General features: G+C 48.7%; 1 protein-coding gene across 2 annotated transcripts in view; it reads right to left on the minus strand.

Moving 5' to 3' along the window:
• The window catches only part of arnt2 (aryl-hydrocarbon receptor nuclear translocator 2), an 89,346-nt gene that overhangs the window by 33,191 nt on the left and 34,562 nt on the right, over window positions 1-21,593 (minus strand). Inside the window, exons 2-6 of one of the 2 annotated variants that reach the window (XM_079239732.1) lie at window positions 12,534-12,645; window positions 9,601-9,648; window positions 6,791-6,838; window positions 6,116-6,329; window positions 3,278-3,491 (exon numbers count right to left, since the gene is read on the minus strand). In XM_079239732.1, the coding sequence (XP_079095858.1) occupies window positions 3,278-3,491; window positions 6,116-6,329; window positions 6,791-6,838; window positions 9,601-9,648; window positions 12,534-12,645 (636 nt within the window). The remainder of the gene's footprint in view (window positions 1-3,277; window positions 3,492-6,115; window positions 6,330-6,790; window positions 6,839-9,600; window positions 9,649-12,533; window positions 12,646-21,593) is intronic. The other variant, XM_079239733.1, reaches the window with a different exon arrangement.

Below are 21,593 nucleotides of genomic sequence, written 5' to 3' on the forward strand. Positions count from 1 at the left end.
GCACACACACACACACCTGCCTCACTGCACACACACACACCTGCCTCACTGCACACACACACACACACACACCTGCCTCACTGCACACACACACACACCTGCCTCACTGCACACACACACACACCTGCCTCACTGCACACACACACACACCTGCCTCACTGCACACACACACACCTGCTCCACTGCACACACACACCTACCCTGCTGCACACACACACACCTGCTCCACTGCACACACACACACACACACACACACACACCTGCCTCACTGCACACACACACCTACCCTGCTGCACACACACACACACACACACCTGTCCCACTGTGCACACACACCTGCCTCACTGCACACACACACACACCTGCCTCACTGCACACACACACACCTGCCTCACTGCACACACACACACCTGCCTCACTGCACACACACACACACACACACACACACCTGCCTCACTGCACACACACACACACACACCTACCCTGCTGCACACACACACACACACACACCTGTCCCACTGCACACACACACACACACACACCTGCCTCACTGCACACACACACACACACACACACCTACCCTGCTGCACACACACACCTACCCTGCTGCACACACACACACACACACACCTGTCCCACTGCACACACACACACACACACACCTGCCTCACTGCACACACACACACACACACACACACCTACCCTGCTGCACACACACACACACACACACCTGTCCCACTGTGCACACACAGACTTTTTGCTGCTGGTGGATCCTACAGATGATCTTCCTACTGGTGTCTGGTTGGTTTGGTTCTGGAATTAAGTGGGATTTATATCCTGGAATACTGCCGGCTTGCTTGCAGCTGTAGAACATGTTTGTCTTTTCAGGATGTTTTGCAGCTGCTTGTTTGTTGCTTTTCTCTCTTCTCTTCTCCTGTCTTTTCTGTTTTTATAATAATAATAATAATCATAATAATAAGTTAGGAATGAAGGGTTCTCCTCTTGGTACAGGAACTGTTCCACAGCCAGAACTTCATTCTGCTGGATGTTCGAGTACGATATCCAGTTCTTTTCCACTGCTCGGATCCTGACTCACACTCGCTCAGCGTTCAGATGACTCTGCTCTGTATGTGTGTGTGTGTGTGTGTGTGTGCTATTCTAACTTGTTGTGTTTCTGTGGTGGAGTTCAGTGAACAGACGGAACATGTCTGCCCCCTGCTGGACACTGTGTACAACAACTTTACAGCATCTACACCTAAAAGGCAACATGAAGATGAAACCTACGAAGATTTGAAAGACTAGATCAAAAAGAATCAGCAGAGCCAAACATGATTTAAGTTATAAATAGCAAAATCCAACAAAAACTGGAGGTTTTGTACTGAAGTAAACGGTGACTCAAACATTTCCAGTCTTTTGGTCAAATAAAATAAAGAGTATGATTAATTTCAGACAGATTCCACCTCAACCTGCTCTGTCTCTTCTGGAACAGGAGGAACTTTTAGTCCTCATCTGGATTAAAGCAGCAAACATTCAGTAATAATAATAATTACATTAATAATGATAATAAAAACTTCTTGTTGAAACATCAGTGGAAATGACTGTTGAGCTAAAATTAATAGAAGAGAGAACTAAAGCTCAATAGTGTTTAAATGTAGCAAAATGGTTGTTGAAATGAAATGAGCAGAAGATAGTTAAAGTTGGTTAACATGTACTGATACAACACTCATATGAAGTAATTATTAACCTGAAGTCAGGAGTTGGAAGATTTAAAGCTGAAAACTGTATAAAAAATTGTGAAAATGGTTAAAAGTGCAACTAAATCAGCGTATTTCTGTTTTATGTGGTTAAAATCTGCTTGTTAAAGCGTTAGCTCATTACAAAGCTGAAATCTAGGTAGATTTAAAGAGGAAAGGGTGATTGAGAAGGAGAAGTCAGGAGATGACGGCCGGAGAGAAGGGAATGAATAGAACTGGTAAAAGACATTTTAAAGAGCTGAATCCTTTGTGACTTGTTTAAATGGTGTCTCCAGCTGAAAGCATGCTGGAGTCATTAAAGGGGTGCTATTCTGGTATTTGGAGTTTTCTGAGCTTTCTACAGTGTTACAGTGTTGAATCCTCATCAGACATGTGAACGACACTGTTTTTTATCACCTAAACTCATGTCTGAGTTTGAGTTTGAGTTCCAGCTCTCTCTCCGTTCGGTTTCCATAGCAACGAAAAACGCGTGGTTTTAGAGAGTTTTTTCTACGTGGAAATCCTTGTGACGTCCCGGGGGATAAGGTTCGGTGATTGGTTACCTTCTACTGGTTAACAAGGGCATGTACAAATACATCAGGCGGGTGGAAAACGTGGGATAAAGTTATTTCCAACGATGGCTGGTGAGTTTACCAAAGAGAGACATCCTGCTGCATTCGTTGCTGTGGGTTGCTGTTTTCCACTTCGTTTTCAGGCTCTGATTCAGGTTCCAACATGTAGGGCTGGATGCTATGTGTTGACATTGTAGTTTGTTTTTTCATGGAGTTCATATGAGCCTAATCCTTCTGTTTATGAGACGTTACAATGACGGTGAAAGCAGGTGCGGTGCGCGCTCCCGATGTAGTGCAGTGGCGGGAGGCGGGGCTTAATGCGGAAGAGTCTCAATCCACTCGTTTTGCCCGCAGGCTGATCTGACAGCCTACGGAGAGGGTCGGTCTGAAGTAAATAAAGCCATTTGTGACAATAACTCCATCAATCCCAGCCCTTCTGGGCTCAGAAATAAACATAAATTAGCCTGAAATGCACAGAATAGTTCCACTTTAAGCTGAAAGACGTGGAAGCTCTTCTCGTTTTCTGATGCTTCCATTAATTTTAATGGGAAAGAAAGTTTCATGGTTAACTATTTAGAAGAAAAGTTTTAAATGATAAAAAATACAGCAGTCACCTCCTGAATGTTTCCATCCCAAACCTGTTGCACTTGGCTGAAGCTAGCTGAGTTAATGCTAAACAAGCGGCAGTATCATGACAAGTCCACCATTTTACGTGTGAAAGCGGAACAGACTATGAATCGGCGAGAGGAGACTATGAATCAGTGAGAGGAGACTATGAATCAGTGAGAGGAGACTATGAATCAGTGAGAGGAGACTATGAATCAGTGAGAGGAGACTATGAATCAGTGAGAGGAGACTATGAATCAGTGAGAGGAGACTATGAATCAGTGAGAGGAGACTATGAATTGGTGAGGGGAGACTGAGTGGGGGGATGTCTTATTGTCAGAGGGGTGATGGGTCAGCTTCCTCTACCCGTCATGGAGTTCTCCGATGTGCTGAGCTGTTCTCTCAGTTTGTCCACGTCGTCCGGGTGAACCTGCTCGTACAGCGTGCTGCCAAACCACTCTGATTGCGGGTGGTTTAGAACTGGGGTCACAGAGTCCGACACGTAGATGACCCGGCCGGTCTCCGCAGCAACCACAAACAAGAAGCCATCGGCTGCCTCCAGGATTAAGTGTTTGAGTTCCTACAATGATCACAGAAAAAAAATCTGACTAATAAACAAGCTGCTGAACTTTTAACAAGCACAACTATAATTTGGCTGGCTCCGGTATGGAAGTTAACTCTGGCCTGGCTAGTTTACCTGTGGAAGCTAACTCTGGCCTGGCTAGTTTACCTGTGGAAGCTAACTCTGGCCTGGCTAGTTTACCTGTGGAAGCTAACTCTGGCCTGGCTAGTTTACCTGTGGAAGCTAACTCTGGCCTGGCTAGTTTACCTGTGGAAGCTAACTCTGGCCTGGCTAGTTTACCTGTGGAAGTTAACTCTGGCCTGGCTAGTTTACCTGTGGAAGCTAACTCTGGCCTGGCTAGTTTACCTGTGGAAGCTATCTCTGGCCTGGCTAGTTTACCTGTGGAAGCTAACTCTAGCCTGGCTAGTTTACCTGTGGAAGCCAACTCTGGCCTGGCTAGTTTACCTGTGGAAGCTAACTCTGGCCTGGCTAGTTTACCTGTGGAAGCTAACTCTGGCCTGGCTAGTTTACCTGTGGAAGCTAACTCTGGCCTGGCTAGTTTACCTGTGGAAGCTAACTCTGGCCTGGCTAGTTTACCTGTGGAAGCTAACTCTAGCCTGGCTAGTTTACCTGTGGAAGCTAACTCTGGCGTGGCTAGTTTACCTGTGGAAGCCAACTCTGGCCTGGCTAGTTTACCTGTGGAAGCCAACTCTGGCGTGGCTAGTTTACCTGTGGAAGCCAACTCTGGCCTGGCTAGTTTACCTGTGGAAGCTAACTCTGGCCTGGCTAGTTTACCTGTGGAAGCTAACTCTGGCCTGGCTAGTTTACCTGTGGAAGCTAACTCTGGCCTGGCTAGTTTACCTGTGGAAGTTAACTCTGGCCTGGCTAGTTTACTTGTGGAAGTTAACTCTGGCCTGGCTAGTTTACCTGTGGAAGCTAACTCTGGCCTGGCTAGTTTACCTGTGGAAGTTAACTCTGGCCTGGCTAGTTTACTTGTGGAAGTTAACTCTGGCCTGGCTAGTTTACCTGTGGAAGCCAACTCTGGCCTGGCTAGTTTACCTGTGGAAGCTAACTCTGGCCTGGCTAGTTTACCTGTGGAAGCTAACTCTAGCCTGGCTAGTTTACCTGTGGAAGCTAACTCTGGCCTGGCTAGTTTACCTGTGGAAGCTAACTCTGGCCTGGCTAGTTTACCTGTGGAAGCTAACTCTGGCCTGGCTAGTTTACCTGTGGAAGCTAACTCTGGCCTGGCTAGTTTACCTGTGGAAGCCAACTCTGGCCTGGCTAGTTTACCTGTGGAAGCTAACTCTGGCCTGGCTAGTTTACCTGTGGAAGCTAACTCTGGCCTGGCTAGTTTACCTGTGGAAGCCAACTCTGGCCTGGCTAGTTTACCTGTGGAAGCTAACTCTGGCCTGGCTAGTTTACCTGTGGAAGCTAACTCTGGCCTGGCTAGTTCATCTGTGGAAGCTAACTCTGGCCTGGCTAGTTTACCTGTGGAAGCTAACTCTGGCCTGGCTAGTTTACCTGTGGAAGCTAACTCTGGCCTGGCTAGTTTACCTGTGGAAGTTAACTCTGGCCTGGCTAGTTTACCTGTGGAAGTTAACTCTGGCCTGGCTACTTTACAAGTGGAAGCTAACTCTAGCCTGGCTAGTTTACCTGTGGAAGCTAACTCTGGCCTGGCTAGTTTACCTGTGGAAGCTAACTCTGGCCTGGCTAGTTTACCTGTGGAAGCTAACTCTGGCCTGGCTAGTTTACCTGTGGAAGCTAACTCTGGCCTGGCTAGTTTACCTGTGGAAGCTAACTCTGGCCTGGCTAGTTTACCTGTGGAAGCTAACTCTGGCCTGGCTAGTTTACCTGTGGAAGTTAACTCTGGCCTGGCTAGTTTACTTGTGGAAGTTAACTCTGGCCTGGCTAGTTTACCTGTGGAAGCCAACTCTGGCCTGGCTAGTTTACCTGTGGAAGCTAACTCTGGCCTGGCTAGTTTACCTGTGGAAGCTAACTCTAGCCTGGCTAGTTTACCTGTGGAAGCTAACTCTGGCCTGGCTAGTTTACCTGTGGAAGCTAACTCTGGCCTGGCTAGTTTACCTATGGAAGCTAACTCTGGCCTGGCTAGTTTACCTGTGGAAGCTAACTCTGGCCTGGCTAGTTTACCTGTGGAAGCCAACTCTGGCCTGGCTAGTTTACCTGTGGAAGCTAACTCTGGCCTGGCTAGTTTACCTGTGGAAGCCAACTCTGGCCTGGCTAGTTTACCTGTGGAAGTTAACTCTGGCCTGGCTAGTTTACCTGTGGAAGCTAACTCTGGCCTGGCTAGTTTACCTGTGGAAGTTAACTCTGGCCTGGCTAGTTCATCTGTGGAAGCTAACTCTGGCCTGGCTAGTTTACCTGTGGAAGCTAACTCTGGCCTGGCTAGTTTACCTGTGGAAGCTAACTCTGGCCTGGCTAGTTTACCTGTGGAAGTTAACTCTGGCCTGGCTAGTTTACCTGTGGAAGCTAACTCTGGCCTGGCTAGTTTACCTGTGGAAGCTAACTCTGGCCTGGCTAGTTTACCTGTGGAAGCCAACTCTGGCCTGGCTAGTTTACCTGTGGAAGCTAACTCTAGCCTGGCTAGATCATCCTTCCTGAATACCTTCTACCTGGGCCGGTACCTGTTCAGTGAGAAAGGACGGCTTGTAGGCCCCATCTGTGGACGTGTTACCGGTACCCCTCATGGACTTCATGTGGGACACTGCCATGCGCAGGATGGTCAGTTTATCAGGCTTTCGGGCCAGAGCACTACAGGTAGGGACCATGTCTGACAACTCAGTGATATACTGAGTCATTTTGTTGCGCCGGCGCCGCTCAATCTCACTGTGGTTCTCTCTAAAGGAAGAAAAACTTCAGTCAGATTCTTGGAGGAAGAAGCCTGGGACACACCTGCTAGTCCTGAACTAATAATCCAGACCTGGTTGTTTTATTCTGAACATTTGAGAACAACAAACCGATAACTGAGAGCTCCAAACAGGCTGGTTTCCCTCAGCTTGCATGGGCTTCCTTGCAAACTTAAGCATCACTGCACTTTCCTCCTCATCCAATCAGCTCTTTGGACAGCTGAATGGTTGTTCTCCATCTTTATCAGCATCATTCTGACAACCTCACTATGCTGATGGATAAAAACCCTGTTCACAAAGGTTGGTGGTGATCTGCTTATCAGCAGCTATTAAAGTGACCACAGTGCTGCAGACATCTGTACACCTGCACTAATCTTAATCTAAGCCTTGATCAGGTCTGGTGTGCTGATCCATGACCGAGAATCCACAGAGGACACAGCTGTCTCAGCCTACCTGGCATATCTCTCCTTATCCCCACCAGGAATCTGATCATCATCATACCTGCAGAAAGAAAAGGAGATGGCATGAGACTCAGGTTGCAGCAGCTGCTGTTGTCTATCCTGCGGTGATCACCACACACCAACACATGCTGGGAGATGGCTAATGGTAAGCATCATGGAGACAACTAGACACCACATGCAGAGATGGTGGCTACAGTGCTTCTGAGGCGTAAAAACACAATAAACTGAGCTGTTTGCATCATAGGACATGACAGCCCAACTGAGGTCACACAAAACACTGTCGGGGAGTTTTTACTCTGACAATAATACGTATTGTAGAGCAGAAATGGTTTCAACTGTATTTTTTCTTTCATTTATTATTTATTTACAGAAGATTTCTTTACTTTTTTTACACATATCAGATAATTCTCAGTAGGATATTCAGGGGATTTCACACTTTGTTTTGGTTTGATTTGTTTTCACGTTGCGTTTCTCTAAAGTGACCGACCCACCTGAAAAACATTGTGCAGTTGCAACCACTGCTCAGTAGGGGGCGGCAGTCCCTGACCATGTGAAAAGGAGTCGATGGCCAATCAGTGGGTTGTTTGCAACAAGTACTTCCATTTCTGCAGTCAGGCTTTACTTTGGTGTTCAGAGCTGAACTGGTTGCCACCAGAATGTGTCCAGTATCCGCCATGCTGATCCTCCAGTCACTGGTCCAGTGGACGCTCTGTTTGCTTTACACTGGTTTTACAAGGGGACAAGAGTGTGTACCACTGCTCCAAATGGAGTGAAGTATCCCGGGAAGCAGAAGGAGGTTCATGTGAAGCGGACCATCATTCATCTTTTCAGTTTCACATCAGACGTGCAGCAGGCTGAACGTTCTGCACGGTCCTCCTGACAACTCTCCACGTGAACACCAAGCATGCTCCAATACCGTGTTTTCTCCCCGATACTGACACCTGGGCTTTTGGTATCAGCCGGTACCGCGTACTGAGCCCAAACTCACGCTGAACTTATAATTTAGGTAAATTTTATTTATGTAAGATGTTACTATCATTGAATGGCCTAGGGTTAGGGTTAGTCATAACAACTAACACATGAACACAATGGCAGATCTTTTTATTTTATTACATAAACTTAAAGTATTTCTTTAAAAAAATCTTTGAACTGGACTTTCAGTAAACGATCTCCACGATGGACATCCTTCCATCCATCCATCCATCCATCCATCCATCCATCCATCCTTCCATCCATCCATCCTTCCATCCATCCATCCATCCTTCCATCCTTCCATCCATCTTCTGCTGCTTATCCGGGGTCGGGTCGCGGGGGCAGCAGCCTAAGCAGGGAAGCCCAGACTTCCCTCTCCCCAGCCACATTTGCCAACTCTGCGGGGGGGATCCCGAGGCGTTCCCAGGCCAGCTGAGAGATATAATCCCTCCAGCGTGTCCTGGGTCTTCCCCGGGGTCTCCTCCCAGAGGGACGTGCCTGGAACACCTCACCAGGGAGGTCCAGGAGGCATCCTGACCAGATGCCCGAGCCACCTCAACTGGTTCCTCTCGATGCGGAGGAGCAGCGGATCTACTCTGATCTCCTCCCGGATGACCGAGCTCCTCACCCTATCTCTAAGGGAGAGCCCGGCCACCCTGCGGAGGAAACTCATTTCAGCCGCCTGTATACGAGATCTCCTTCTTTCGGTCACGACCCACAGCTCATGACCATAGGTGAGGGTAGGAACGTAGATCGACTGGTAAATCGAGAGCTTCGCCTTCTGGCTCAGCTCCTTCTTCACCACGACAGACCGGCGCAGAGTCCGCATTACTGCAGACGCCGCACCGATCCGTCTGTCCATCTCGCGCTCCATCCTTCCCTCACTCGTGAACAAGACCCCGAGATATTTAAACTCCTCCACTTGAGGCAGGACCTGAGTCCCGACCCGGAGAGGGCAATCCACCCTATTAAAACCTGGTGAAGTACGAGGCCCTACTGCGCAGCCAGCAGAGCATCTCCTCCTCCTCACCACTCAACAGCCCACGGTGGTGCCGTCAGCCCAGATACAACATTTATTCTACGTCACAAGTAAAAACAAAAAGACTAACAGAAACCAGCTGGGACAGGACAGGTGAGGTGATGATAGGTGAATACAGTATACAGCACTCACAATATATATCACAATATCATCAACTGTGATTACTGTGGAGATGTATGGCCTCTAAAAAGTCACATGAGCCTTGTATATCTGCTCCGATGACACGTCAGTGACAAGCATCACTAACATTCACACTGTTGAAACAGAGCAGATGAGAAAAATCTCCATTCATGGCAGGGCTAATGAACATCAGCCCACATCATCACACCTCTACCTGTGGTGTCCGGTGTTGGGACTGTCCATTCACTGTGATTCTGCCGGTCGGATCAACACCACACATGTTGGACTGCATCTGAACCAAACACATGTCTGCATGTTCTTTGGGAGAGCCTCATCTTGGAAGTGTGGGCCACAGATGAAGATACAACCTGAAATCACGTGAGTGATAGGTGGATCTCTGCTGTATACTGTACCCAACACGCTGATGGATGCACGATGGAGGAAACAGTAAGATGTCCATGTTACAGGCAGGGTATCTGTAGGATTACCAGGATGTTCTGATGTTACCACAAACCCTCCAGAGTCAGTTAACAGCAGGTTAAGTGAAACCTAGTCCAGTTACGCCACCACCAGTAAAATACTGAATCTTTTCTGTTTGTGGCTCCCACCGATACCCTGCAACAGGAACAGGTTCTGGACCTGAGAGTCCTGACAGCCTTCAGAGCTCTCACCTTGAAAATTTGCTGGGTCCTTCTCCATCTTCATCATCAAAGTCCATCCTGAAAGACACAAACAGGAAGCAGAATCATGCGTTCAGCGGTCAGCACGTCCTGCTGCTCGTCTCAGCGCAGTTTCTCCTCAAACATCTCAAAGTCCAGCCCACAGATCCAGCTGTCGCCTCGTGTGTTGACACAGAGTTCCTACCTTCTTTCTGTCGGCTTCCTGTTTTACTTACTTATAAAACACTTTTTATGCCACAAAGCAACACAAAGCACTTTACAGTAAATACAGTTGATTTATATTAACATAAAAACAAGTCATTTCCAAATATTCAAGAATCTCGACTCACACCCTCCCTCGCTGATCCAGCCAAACAGGAACTCTAACGGTGTGTTCAGACAAAACACTGAACGCTCGACGCTGCTCACTAAACTGCCACTTTTATGTCTGACGCCCAAAACGCTCCTGCCACGTCTGCCGCTTGTCTGAAGCCAGTGGCGAACGCGGCGGAGCTTTCCTTCCGGTCAGTCTGAATGATGGCGGTGCAGTAGACAGACGGCATGGTTTTATTTAATAAGTAAAGCTGGAGAACTATCGAAGGGAAGTGATAGTCACTGTTAATGCAACAAGAGTCACACTCAGCAGAGAGCCCCCCCCAAACAAAGCGTTGCTAGGCAACGTATCCTGCTACGTTGCCAAATCAGTAACATTCAGCTTTTTAGCAAGGAATGGTTATCCCACATATTACATTGAGTAATGGCATCTCAGCCCCGTGTCTGGGTTCACCACAGGAATCCTGTTCCACGTGGAACGCGAGTCAAAAGCCAGAGATGGGCAAAGCTGAACTTTGGCCACTTGACGTGGGGCGTCAACCAATCAGAGCGATCAGCTCGCAGCTCCTGGAGGATTTCTGCGTCAAAAATGCTCAAAACACGTTTGGTCTGAACACCCTAAGTTTCGGCGTGGAACGCCGACGCACAAAACACGACGCAAGAAAGCTTGACGCCCCCTTGCCATGCCTCCACATAGACTTAACATGGAAACCTGCCGCTCTTGACGCTAAAAATGAGGAGGAGGACTACAGCACCACCTAGCGCCAAGGAGCAGCAGGAGATATACAGCGCCACCTAGCACCAAGGAGCAGCAGGAGGTATACAGCGCCACCTAGCACCAAGGAGCAGCAGGAGGTATACAGCGCCACCTAGCACCAAGGAGCAGCAGGAGGTATACAGCGCCACCTAGCACCAAGGAGCAGCAGGAGGTATACAGCGCCACCTAGCACCAAGGAGCAGCAGGAGGTCTACAGCGCCACCTAGCACCAAGGAGCAGCAGGAGGTATACAGCGCCACCTAGCGCCAAGGAGCAGCAGGAGGTATACAGCGCCACCTAGCGCCAAGGAGCAGCAGGAGGTATACAGCGCCACCTAGCGCCAAGGAGCAGCAGGAGGTATACAGCGCCACCTAGCGCCAAGGAGCAGCAGGAGGTATACAGCGCCACCTAGCGCCAAGGAGCAGCAGGAGGTATACAGCGCCACCTAGCGCCAAGGAGCAGCAGGAGGTATACAGCGCCACCTAGCGCCAAGGAGCAGCGGGAGGTCTACAGCGCCACCTAGCACCAAGGAGCAGCGGGAGGTATACAGCGCCACCTAGCACCAAGGAGCAGCGGGAGGTCTACAGCGCCACCTAGCGCCAAGGAGCAGCAGGAGGTATACAGCGCCACCTAGCACCAAGGAGCAGCAGGAGGTCTACAGCGCCACCTAGCGCCAAGGAGCAGCAGGAGGTATACAGCGCCACCTAGCACCAAGGAGCAGCAGGAGGTCTACAGCGCCACCTAGCGCCAAGGAGCAGCGGGAGGTATACAGCGCCACCTAGCACCAAGGAGCAGCAGGAGGTCTACAGCGCCACCTAGCGCCAAGGAGCAGCAGGAGGTATACAGCGCCACCTAGCACCAAGGAGCAGCAGGAGGTATACAGCGCCACCTAGCGCCAAGGAGCAGCAGGAGGTATACAGCGCCACCTAGCACCAAGGAGCAGCAGGAGGTATACAGCGCCACCTAGCACCAAGGAGCAGCAGGAGGTCTACAGCGCCACCTAGCACCAAGGAGCAGCAGGAGGTATACAGCGCCACCTAGCACCAAGGAGCAGCAGGAGGTATACAGCGCCACCTAGCACCAAGGAGCAGCAGGAGGTATACAGCGCCACCTAGCACCAAGGAGCAGCAGGAGGTATACAGCGCCACCTAGCACCAAGGAGCAGCAGGAGGTCTACAGCGCCACCTAGCACCAAGGAGCAGCAGGAGGTATACAGCGCCACCTAGCACCAAGGAGCAGCGGGAGGTATACAGCGCCACCTAGCACCAAGGAGCAGCAGGAGGTCTATAGCGCCACCTAGCACCAAGGAGCAGCGGGAGGTCTACAGCGCCACCTAGCACCAAGGAGCAGCAGGAGGTATACAGTGCCACCTAGCACCAAGGAGCAGCGGGAGGTCTACAGCGCCACCTAGCACCAAGGAGCAGCGGGAGGTATACAGCGCCACCTAGCACCAAGGAGCAGCGGGAGGTATACAGCGCCACCTAGCACCAAGGAGCAGCAGGAGGTATACAGCGCCACCTAGCACCAAGGAGCAGCGGGAGGTCTACAGCGCCACCTAGCACCAAGGAGCAGCGGGAGGTATACAGCGCCACCTAGCCTAGGAGACTGTGGAGGGGGAGATCTTCCACCTGAAGCATCGTGCTATCTGCTGCCTGTTACTTTCCAGCTGCTAGTCTGGTTTCTGGGTTTGGCTTGTCCGGAGGTTGCTGCTACTGTTTTGTCTGCTTTTCCTCTCACTTCTTCCTTTCCTCTTTCAGGTGGATATTTAACACCTAACTTAACAATCACCAAAGTAAAGAACAAGTATTAAAAGTACTTACTGCCTTTGTAAATATTGGCAAAGCAAGATACTTACCCTCCAGATCTCCTCTTGCCCCCACGGCCTGAAACGGCTCCTCCCATCCGAACCTGACTGGACCCCACAGCTCCAGGCATAGCCACCGTTCCTGGCAACTCGCTGCCCATTTCTGGAAGACACAAGCAGAACCAGCACATCAACACCAGGACTCTGTTTCCCACAAACATCTCCAGACAGTCCTCCAACATCATTCTCCGGGACCGTCTCCATGACAACATCTTCCAATGCTCGGGAACTGTAAACCGATCCAGAACATGCGTCACTCTGGATGGCTGATTCCACAGAGCCGACCCAGAAATCAATCAATCAGCGTAGATGATGAAGTCCCCAGAAGCCCTTTTTCACAGGAAATAAGGCCTGAGCTGCTTCTGGGTGAATGGTCATGGTAACGGCACTTTCATCACTGATTTCACAGCAGCATGAACCAAATCCAGATTACCATGTCGTTGTTCTGTAGCAAGGAGGTCAGAACAGGAGACGTTACGGGAGACGTTACTGGAGTTACTGGAGACGTTACTGGAGTTGCTGGAGACGTTACTGGAGTTGTTGGAGTTACTGGAGACGTTACTGGAGTTGCTGGAGACGTTACTGGAGTTGCTGGAGACGTTACTGGAGTTGTTGGAGTTACTGGAGACGTTACTGGAGTTGCTGGAGACATTACTGGAGTTGCTGGAGACGTTACTGGAGTTGCTGGAGTTACTGGAGACGTTACTGGAGTTGCTGGAGACGTTACTGGAGTTGCTGGAGACGTTACTGGAGTTGCTGGAGACGTTACTGGAGTTGTTGGAGTTACTGGAGACGTTACTGGAGTTGCTGGAGACGTTACTGGAGTTGCTGGAGACGTTACTGGAGTTGCTGGAGTTACTGGAGACGTTACTGGAGTTACTGCAGACGTTACTGGAGACGTTACAGGTGACGTTACTGGAGACATTTTTGGAGACGTTACTGGAGATGTTTCTGGAGTTACTGGAGACGTTTCTGGAGACATTTCTGGAGACGTTACTGGAGTTACTGGAGATGTTACTGGAGTTGCTGAAGACATTACCGGAGTTACTGGAGATGTTACTGGAGTTGCTGAAGACATTACCGGAGTTACTGGAGACGTTACTGGAGTTGCTGGAGACGTTACTGGAGTTGCTGGAGACGTTACTGGAGTTGCTGGAGTTACTGGAGACGTTACTGGAGTTGCTGGAGACGTTACTGGAGTTGCTGGAGACGTTACTGGAGTTGCTGGAGACGTTACTGGAGTTGTTGGAGTTACTGGAGACGTTACTGGAGTTGCTGGAGACGTTACTGGAGTTGCTGGAGACGTTACTGGAGTTGCTGGAGTTACTGGAGACGTTACTGGAGTTACTGCAGACGTTACTGGAGACGTTACAGGTGACGTTACTGGAGACATTTTTGGAGACGTTACTGGAGATGTTTCTGGAGTTACTGGAGACGTTTCTGGAGACATTTCTGGAGACGTTACTGGAGTTACTGGAGATGTTACTGGAGTTGCTGAAGACATTACCGGAGTTACTGGAGATGTTACTGGAGTTGCTGAAGACATTACCGGAGTTACTGGAGACGTTACTGGAGTTGCTGGAGACGTTACTGGAGTTGCTGGAGACGTTACTGGAGTTGCTGGAGACGTTACTGGAGTTGCTGGAGACGTTACTGGAGACGTTACTGGAGTTGCTGGAGACATTACTGGAGTTACTGGAGACGTTACTGGAGTTGCTGGAACGTTTCTGGAGTTACTGGAGACGTTACTGGAGTTGCTGGAGACGTTACTGGAGACATTACTGGAGTTGCTGGAGACATTACTGGAGTTGCTGGAGACGTTTATGGAGACGTTACTGGAGTTTCTGGAGACGTTTCTGGAGTTACTGGAGACGTTTCTGGAGTTTCTGGATTCGTTTCTGGAGTCGTTACTGGAGACATTTATGGAGTTACTGGAGACGTTACTGGAGATGTTTCTGGAGACATTTCTGGAGACGCTACTGGTGTTAGTGGAGACGTTTTTGGAGACGTTACTGGAGTTACTGGAGACGTTACAGGTGACGTTACTGGAGACGTTACTAGAGTTACTGGAGACATTTTTGGAGACGTTACTGGAGATGTTTCTGGAGTTACTGGAGTCGTTTCTGGAGTTACTGGAGACGTTTCTGGAGTCGTTTCTGGAGACATTTATGGAGTTACTGGAGACGTTACTGGAGATGTTTCTGGAGACATTTCTGGAGACGCTACTGGTGTTAGCGGAGACGTTTTTGGAGACGTTACTGGAGACGTTACAGGTGACGTTACTGGAGATGTTACTGGAGACGTTACTGGAGTTACTGCAGACGTTACTGGAGACGTTACAGTTGACGTTACTGGAGACGTTACTGGAGTTACTGGAGACATTTTTGGAGACGTTACTGGAGATGTTTCTGGAGTCGTTTCTGGAGTCGTTTCTGGAGTTACTGGAGACGTTTCTGGAGTTACTGGAGTCGTTTCTGGAGTTGTTTCTGGAGTTACTGGCGACGTTTATGGAGTTACTGGAGACGTTACTGGAGACATTACTGGAGTTGCTGGAGACGTTACTGGAGACATTACTGGAGTTGCTGGAGACGTTACTGGAGTTGCTGGAGACGTTACTGGAGACGTTTCTGGAGTTACCGGAGACGTTTCTGGAGTTACCGGAGACGTTTCTGGAGTTACTGGCGACGTTTCTGGAGTTACTGGCGACGTTTCTGGAGTTACTGGAGACGTTACTGGAGACATTACTGGAGTTGCTGGAGACGTTACTGGAGTTGCTGAGACGTTACTGGAGTTGCTGAGACGTTACTGGAGTTTCTGAGACGTTACTGGAGTTGCTGAGATGTTACTGGAAACGTTACTGGAGATGTTACTGGAGACGTTACTGGAGATGTTACTGGAGACGTTTCTAGAGTTACTTAAGACGTTTCTAGAGTTACTTAAGACGATACTGGAGTTACTGGAGATGTTACTGGAGTTGCTGAAGACATTACCGGAGTTGCTGGAGACGTTACCGAAGTTGCTGGAGACCTTACTGGAGTTGCTGGAGACCTTACTGGAGTTGCTGGAGACGTTACTGGAGTTGCTGGAGACATTACTGGAGACGTTACTGGAGTTGCTGGAACGTTTCTGGAGTTACTGGAGACGTTACTGGAGTTGCTGGAGACGTTACTGGAGACGTTACTGGAGTTACTGGAGACGTTACTGGAGACGTTTCTGGAGTTACAGGAGACGTTTCTGGAGTTATTGGAGACGTTTCTGGAGTTACTGGAGACGTTTCTGGAGTTACTGGAGACGTTTCTGGAGTTTCTGGAGTCGTTACTGGAGACATTTATGGAGTTACTGGAGACGTTACTGGAGATGTTTCTGGAGACATTTCTGGAGACGCTACTGGTGTTAGTGGAGACGTTTTTGGAGACGTTACTGGAGTTACTGGAGACATTTTTGGAGACGTTACTGGAGATGTTTCTGGAGTTACTGGAGTCGTTTCTGGAGTTACTGGAGACGTTTCTGGAGTTTCTGGAGTCGTTACTGGAGACATTTATGGAGTTACTGGAGACGTTACTGGAGATGTTTCTGGAGACGTTACTGGAGTTACTGCAGACGTTACTGGAGACGTTACAGGTGACGTTACTGGAGACGTTACTGGAGTTACTGCAGACGTTACTGGAGACGTTACAGGTGACGTTACTGGAGACGTTACTGGAGTTACTGGAGACATTTTTGGAGACGTTACTGGAGATGTTTCTGGAGTCGTTTCTGGAGTTACTGGAGTCGTTTCTGGAGTTGTTTCTGGAGTTACTGGCGACGTTTATGGAGTTACTGGAGACGTTACTGGAGACATTACTGGAGTTGCTGGAGACGTTACTGGAGTTGCTGGAAACGTTACTGGAGTTACCGGAGACGTTTCTGGAGTTACCGGAGACGTTTCTGGAGTTACCGGAGACGTTACTGGAGACGATACTGGAGTTACTGGAGACGTTACTAGAGTTACTGTAGACGTTTCTGGAGTTACTGGAGTCGTTTCTGGAGTTACAGGAGACGTTTCTGGAGTTACTGGAGACGTTTCTGGAGTTACTGGAGACGTTTCTGGAGTTACTGGAGACGTTTCTGGAGTTACTGGAGACGTTACTGGAGACATTACTGGAGTTGCTGGAGACGTTACTGGAGTTGCTGAGACGTTACTGGAGTTTCTGAGACGTTACTGGAGTTTCTGAGACGTTACTGGAGTTGCTGAGACGTTACTGGAGTTGCTGAGACGTTACTGGAGTTGCTGAGACGTTACTGGAAACGTTACTGGAGACGTTACTGGAGATGTTACTGGAGACGTTACTGGAGACGTTACTGGAGATGTTACTGGAGACGTTACTAGAGTTACTGAAGACGATACTGGAGTTACTGGAGATGTTACTGGAGTTGCTGAAGACATTACCGGAGTTGCTGGAGACGTTACTGAAGTTGCTGGAGACCTTACTGGAGTTGTTGGAGACCTTACTGGAGTTGCTGGAGACGTTACTGGAGTTACTGGAGACGTTTCTGGAGTTTCTGGAGTCGTTTCTGGAGTCGTTACTGGAGACATTTATGGAGTTACTGGAGACGTTACTGGAGTTACTGGAGACGTTTCTGGAGTTACTGGAGACGTTTCTGGAGTTTCTGGAGTCGTTTCTGGAGACATTTATGGAGTTACTGGAGACGTTACTGGAGACATTTCTGGAGACGCTACTGGTGTTAGCGGAGACGTTTTTGGAGACGTTACTGGAGACGTTACTGGAGTTACTGCAGACGTTACTGGAGACGTTACAGGTGACGTTACTGGAGACGTTACTGGAGACGTTACTGGAGTTACTGGAGACATTTTTGGAGACGTTACTGGAGATGTTTATGGAGTCGTTTCTGGAGTTACTGGAGACGTTTCTGGAGTTACTGGAGACGTTTCTGGAGTTTCTGGAGTCGTTTCTGGAGTCGTTTCTGGAGACATTTATGGAGTTACTGGAGACGTTACTGGAGACATTTCTGGAGACGCTACTGGTGTTAGCGGAGACGTTTTTGGAGACGTTACTGGAGATGTTACTGGAGACGTTACTGGAGTTACTGCAGACGTTACAGGTGACGTTACTGGAGTTACTGGAGACATTTTTGGAGACGTTACTGGAGATGTTTATGGAGTCGTTTCTGGAGTTACTGGAGACGTTTCTGGAGTTACTGGAGTCGTTTCTGGAGTTACTGGCGACGTTTATGGAGTTACTGGAGACGTTACTGGAGACATTACTGGAGTTGCTGGAGACGTTACTGGAGTTGCTGGAAACGTTACTGGAGACGTTTCTGGAGTTACCGGAGACGTTTCTGGAGTTACCGGAGACGTTTCTGGAGTTACTGGAGACGTTACTGGAGTTGCTGGAGACGTTACTGGAGTTACTGGCGACGTTACTGGAGACATTACTGGAGTTGCTGGAGACGTTACTGGAGTTACTGAAGACGTTTCTAGAGTTACTGAAGACGATACTGGAGTTACTGGAGATGTTACTGGAGTTGCTGAAGACATTACCGGAGTTGCTGGAGACGTTACTGAAGTTGCTGGAGACCTTACTGGAGTTGTTGGAGACCTTACTGGAGTTGCTGGAGACGTTACTGGAGTTACTGGAGACGTTTCTGGAGTTTCTGGAGTCGTTTCTGGAGTCGTTACTGGAGACATTTATGGAGTTACTGGAGACGTTACTGGAGTTACTGGAGACGTTTCTGGAGTTACTGGAGACGTTTCTGGAGTTTCTGGAGTCGTTTCTGGAGTCGTTACTGGAGACATTTATGGAGTTACTGGAGACGTTACTGGAGATGTTTCTGGAGACATTTCTGGAGACGCTACTGGTGTTAGTGGAGACGTTTTTGGAGACGTTACTGGAGACGTTACAGGTGACGTTACTGGAGACGTTACTAGAGTTACTGGAGACATTTTTGGAGACGTTACTGGAGATGTTTCTGGAGTTACTGGAGTCGTTTCTGGAGTTACTGGAGACGTTTCTGGAGTTTCTGGAGTCGTTTCTGGAGTCGTTTCTGGAGACATTTATGGAGTTACTGGAGACGTTACTGGAGATGTTTCTGGAGACATTTCTGGAGACGCTACTGGTGCTAGCGGAGACGTTTTTGGAGACGTTACTGGAGACGTTACTGCAGACGTTACTGGAGACGTTACAGGTGACGTTACTGGAGACGTTACTGGAGTTACTGGAGACATTTTTGGAGACGTTACTGGAGATGTTTATGGAGTCGTTTCTGGAGTCGTTTCTGGAGTTACTGGAGACGTTTCTGGAGTTACTGGAGTCGTTTATGGAGTTACTGGAGACGTTACTGGAGACATTACTGGAGTTGCTGGAGACGTTACTGGAGTTGCTGGAAACGTTACTGGAGACGTTTCTGGAGTTACCGGAGACGTTTCTGGAGTTACCGGAGACGTTTCTGGAGTTACCGGAGACGTTTCTGGAGTTACTGGAGACGTTACTGGAGTTGCTGGAGACGTTACTGGAGTTACTGGAGACGTTACTGGAGACATTACTGGAGTTGCTGGAGACGTTACTGGAGTTGCTGAGACGTTACTGTAGTTGCTGAGACGTTACTGGAGTTTCTGAGACGTTACTGGAGTTGCTGAGACGTTAATGGAAACGTTACTGGAGATGTTACTGGAGACGTTACTAGAGTTACTGAAGACGTTTCTAGAGTTACTGAAGACGATACTGGAGTTACTGGAAATGTTACTGGAGTTGCTGAAGACATTACCGGAGTTGCTGGAGACGTTACTGAAGTTGCTGGAGACCTTACTGGAGTTGTTGGAGACCTTACTGGAGTTGTTGGAGACCTTACTGGAGTTGCTGGAGACGTTACTGGAGTTGCTGGAGACGTTACTGGAGTTACTGGAGACGTTACTGGAGTTGCTGGAACGTTTCTGGAGTTACTGGAGACGTTACTGGAGTTGCTGGAAAGTTACTGGAGTTACTGGAGACGTTAATGGAGTTGCTGGAGACGTTACTGGAGACATTACTGGAGTTGCTGGAGACATTAGTGGAGTTGCTGGAGACGTTTATGGAGTTGCTGGAACGTTACTGGAGTTACTGGACACGTTACTGGAGACGTTACTGGAGACGTTACTGGAGTTACTGTAAACGTTTCTGGAGTTACTGGAGACGTTACTGGAGACGTTACTGGAGACGTTTCTGGTGTTACTGGAGTCGTTTCTGGAGTTACAGGAGACGTTTCTGGAGTTACTGGAGACATTTCTGGAGTTACTGGAGACGTTTCTGGAGTTACTGGAGACGTTTCTGGAGTTTCTGGAGTCGTTACTGGAGACATTTATGGAGTTACTGGAGACGTTACTGGAGATGTTTCTGGAGACATTTCTGGAGACGCTACTGGTGTTAGTGGAGACGTTTTTGGAGACGTTACTGGAGTTACTGGAGACGTTACTGGAGACGTTACAGGTGACGTTACTGGAGATGTTACTGGAGACGTTACTGGAGTTACTGCAGACGTTACTGGAGACGTTACAGGTGACGTTACTGGAGACGTTACTAGAGTTACTGGAGACATTTTTGGAGACGTTACTGGAGATGTTTCTGGAGTTACTGGAGTCGTTTCTGGAGTTACTGGAGACGTTTCTGGAGTTTCTGGAGTCGTTTCTGGAGTCGTTTCTGGAGACATTTATGGAGTTACTGGAGACGTTACTGGAGATGTTTCTGGAGACATTTCTGGAGACGCTACTGGTGTTAGCGGAGACGTTTTTGGAGACGTTACTGGAGACGTTACAGGTGACGTTACTGGAGATGTTACTGGAGACGTTACTGGAGTTACTGCAGACGTTACTGGAGACGTTACGGGTGACGTTACTGGAGACGTTACTGGAGACGTTACTGGAGTTACTGGAGACATTTTTGGAGACGTTACTGGAGATGTTTCTGGAGACGTTACTGGAGTTGCTGGAACGTTTCTGGAGTTACTGGAGACGTTACTGGAGTTGCTGGAACGTTACTGGAGTTACTGGAGACATTAATGGAGTTGCTGGAGACGTTACTGGAGACGTTACTGGAGACATTACTGGAGACATTACTGGAGTTGCTGGAGACATTACTGGAGTTGCTGGAGACGTTTATGGAGTTGCTGGAACGTTACTGGAGTTACTGGAGTTGCTGGACACGTTACTGGAGTTGCTGGAACGTTACTGGAGTTACTGTAGACGTTTCTGGAGTTACTGGAGACGTTACTGGAGACGTTTCTGGTGTTACTGGAGTCGTTTCTGGAGTTACTGGAGACGTTTCTGGAGTTACTGGAGACGTTTCTGGAGTTACTGGAGACGTTTCTGGAGTTACTGGAGACGTTTCTGGAGTTTTTGGAGTCGTTTCTGGAGTCGTTACTGGAGACATTTATGGAGTTACTGGAGATGTTACTGGAGATGTTTCTGGAGACATTTCTGGAGACGCTACTGGTGTTAGTGGAGACGTTTTTGGAGACGTTTCTGGAGACGTTACAGGTGACGTTACTGGAGATGTTACTGGAGACGTTACTGGAGTTACTGCAGACGTTACTGGAGACGTTACTGGAGACGTTACAGGTGACGTTACTGGAGACGTTACTGGAGTTACTGGAGACATTTTTGGAGACGTTACTGGAGATGTTTCTGGAGTCGTTTCTGGAGTCGTTTCTGGAGTCGTTACTGGAGACGTTTCTGGAGTTACTGGAGTCGTTTCTGGAGTTGTTTCTGGAGTTACTGGCGACGTTTATGGAGTTACTGGAGACGTTACTGGAGACATTACTGGAGTTGCTGGAGACGTTACTGGAGTTGCTGGAGACGTTACTGGAGACGTTTCTGGAGTTACCGGAGACGTTTCTGGAGTTACCGGAGACGTTACTGGAGTTGCTGGAGACGTTACTGGAGTTGCTGGAGACGTTACTGGAGACGTTACAGGTGACGTTACTGGAGACATTTTTGGAGACGTTACTGGAGTTACTGGAGACGTTACTGGAGACGTTTATGGAGTTACTGGAGACGATACTGGAGTTACTGGAGACGTT

This window comes from Telmatherina bonti (assembly GCF_933228915.1).
Source record: "Telmatherina bonti genome assembly, chromosome: 1".
NCBI lineage: Eukaryota > Metazoa > Chordata > Actinopteri > Atheriniformes > Telmatherinidae > Telmatherina > Telmatherina bonti.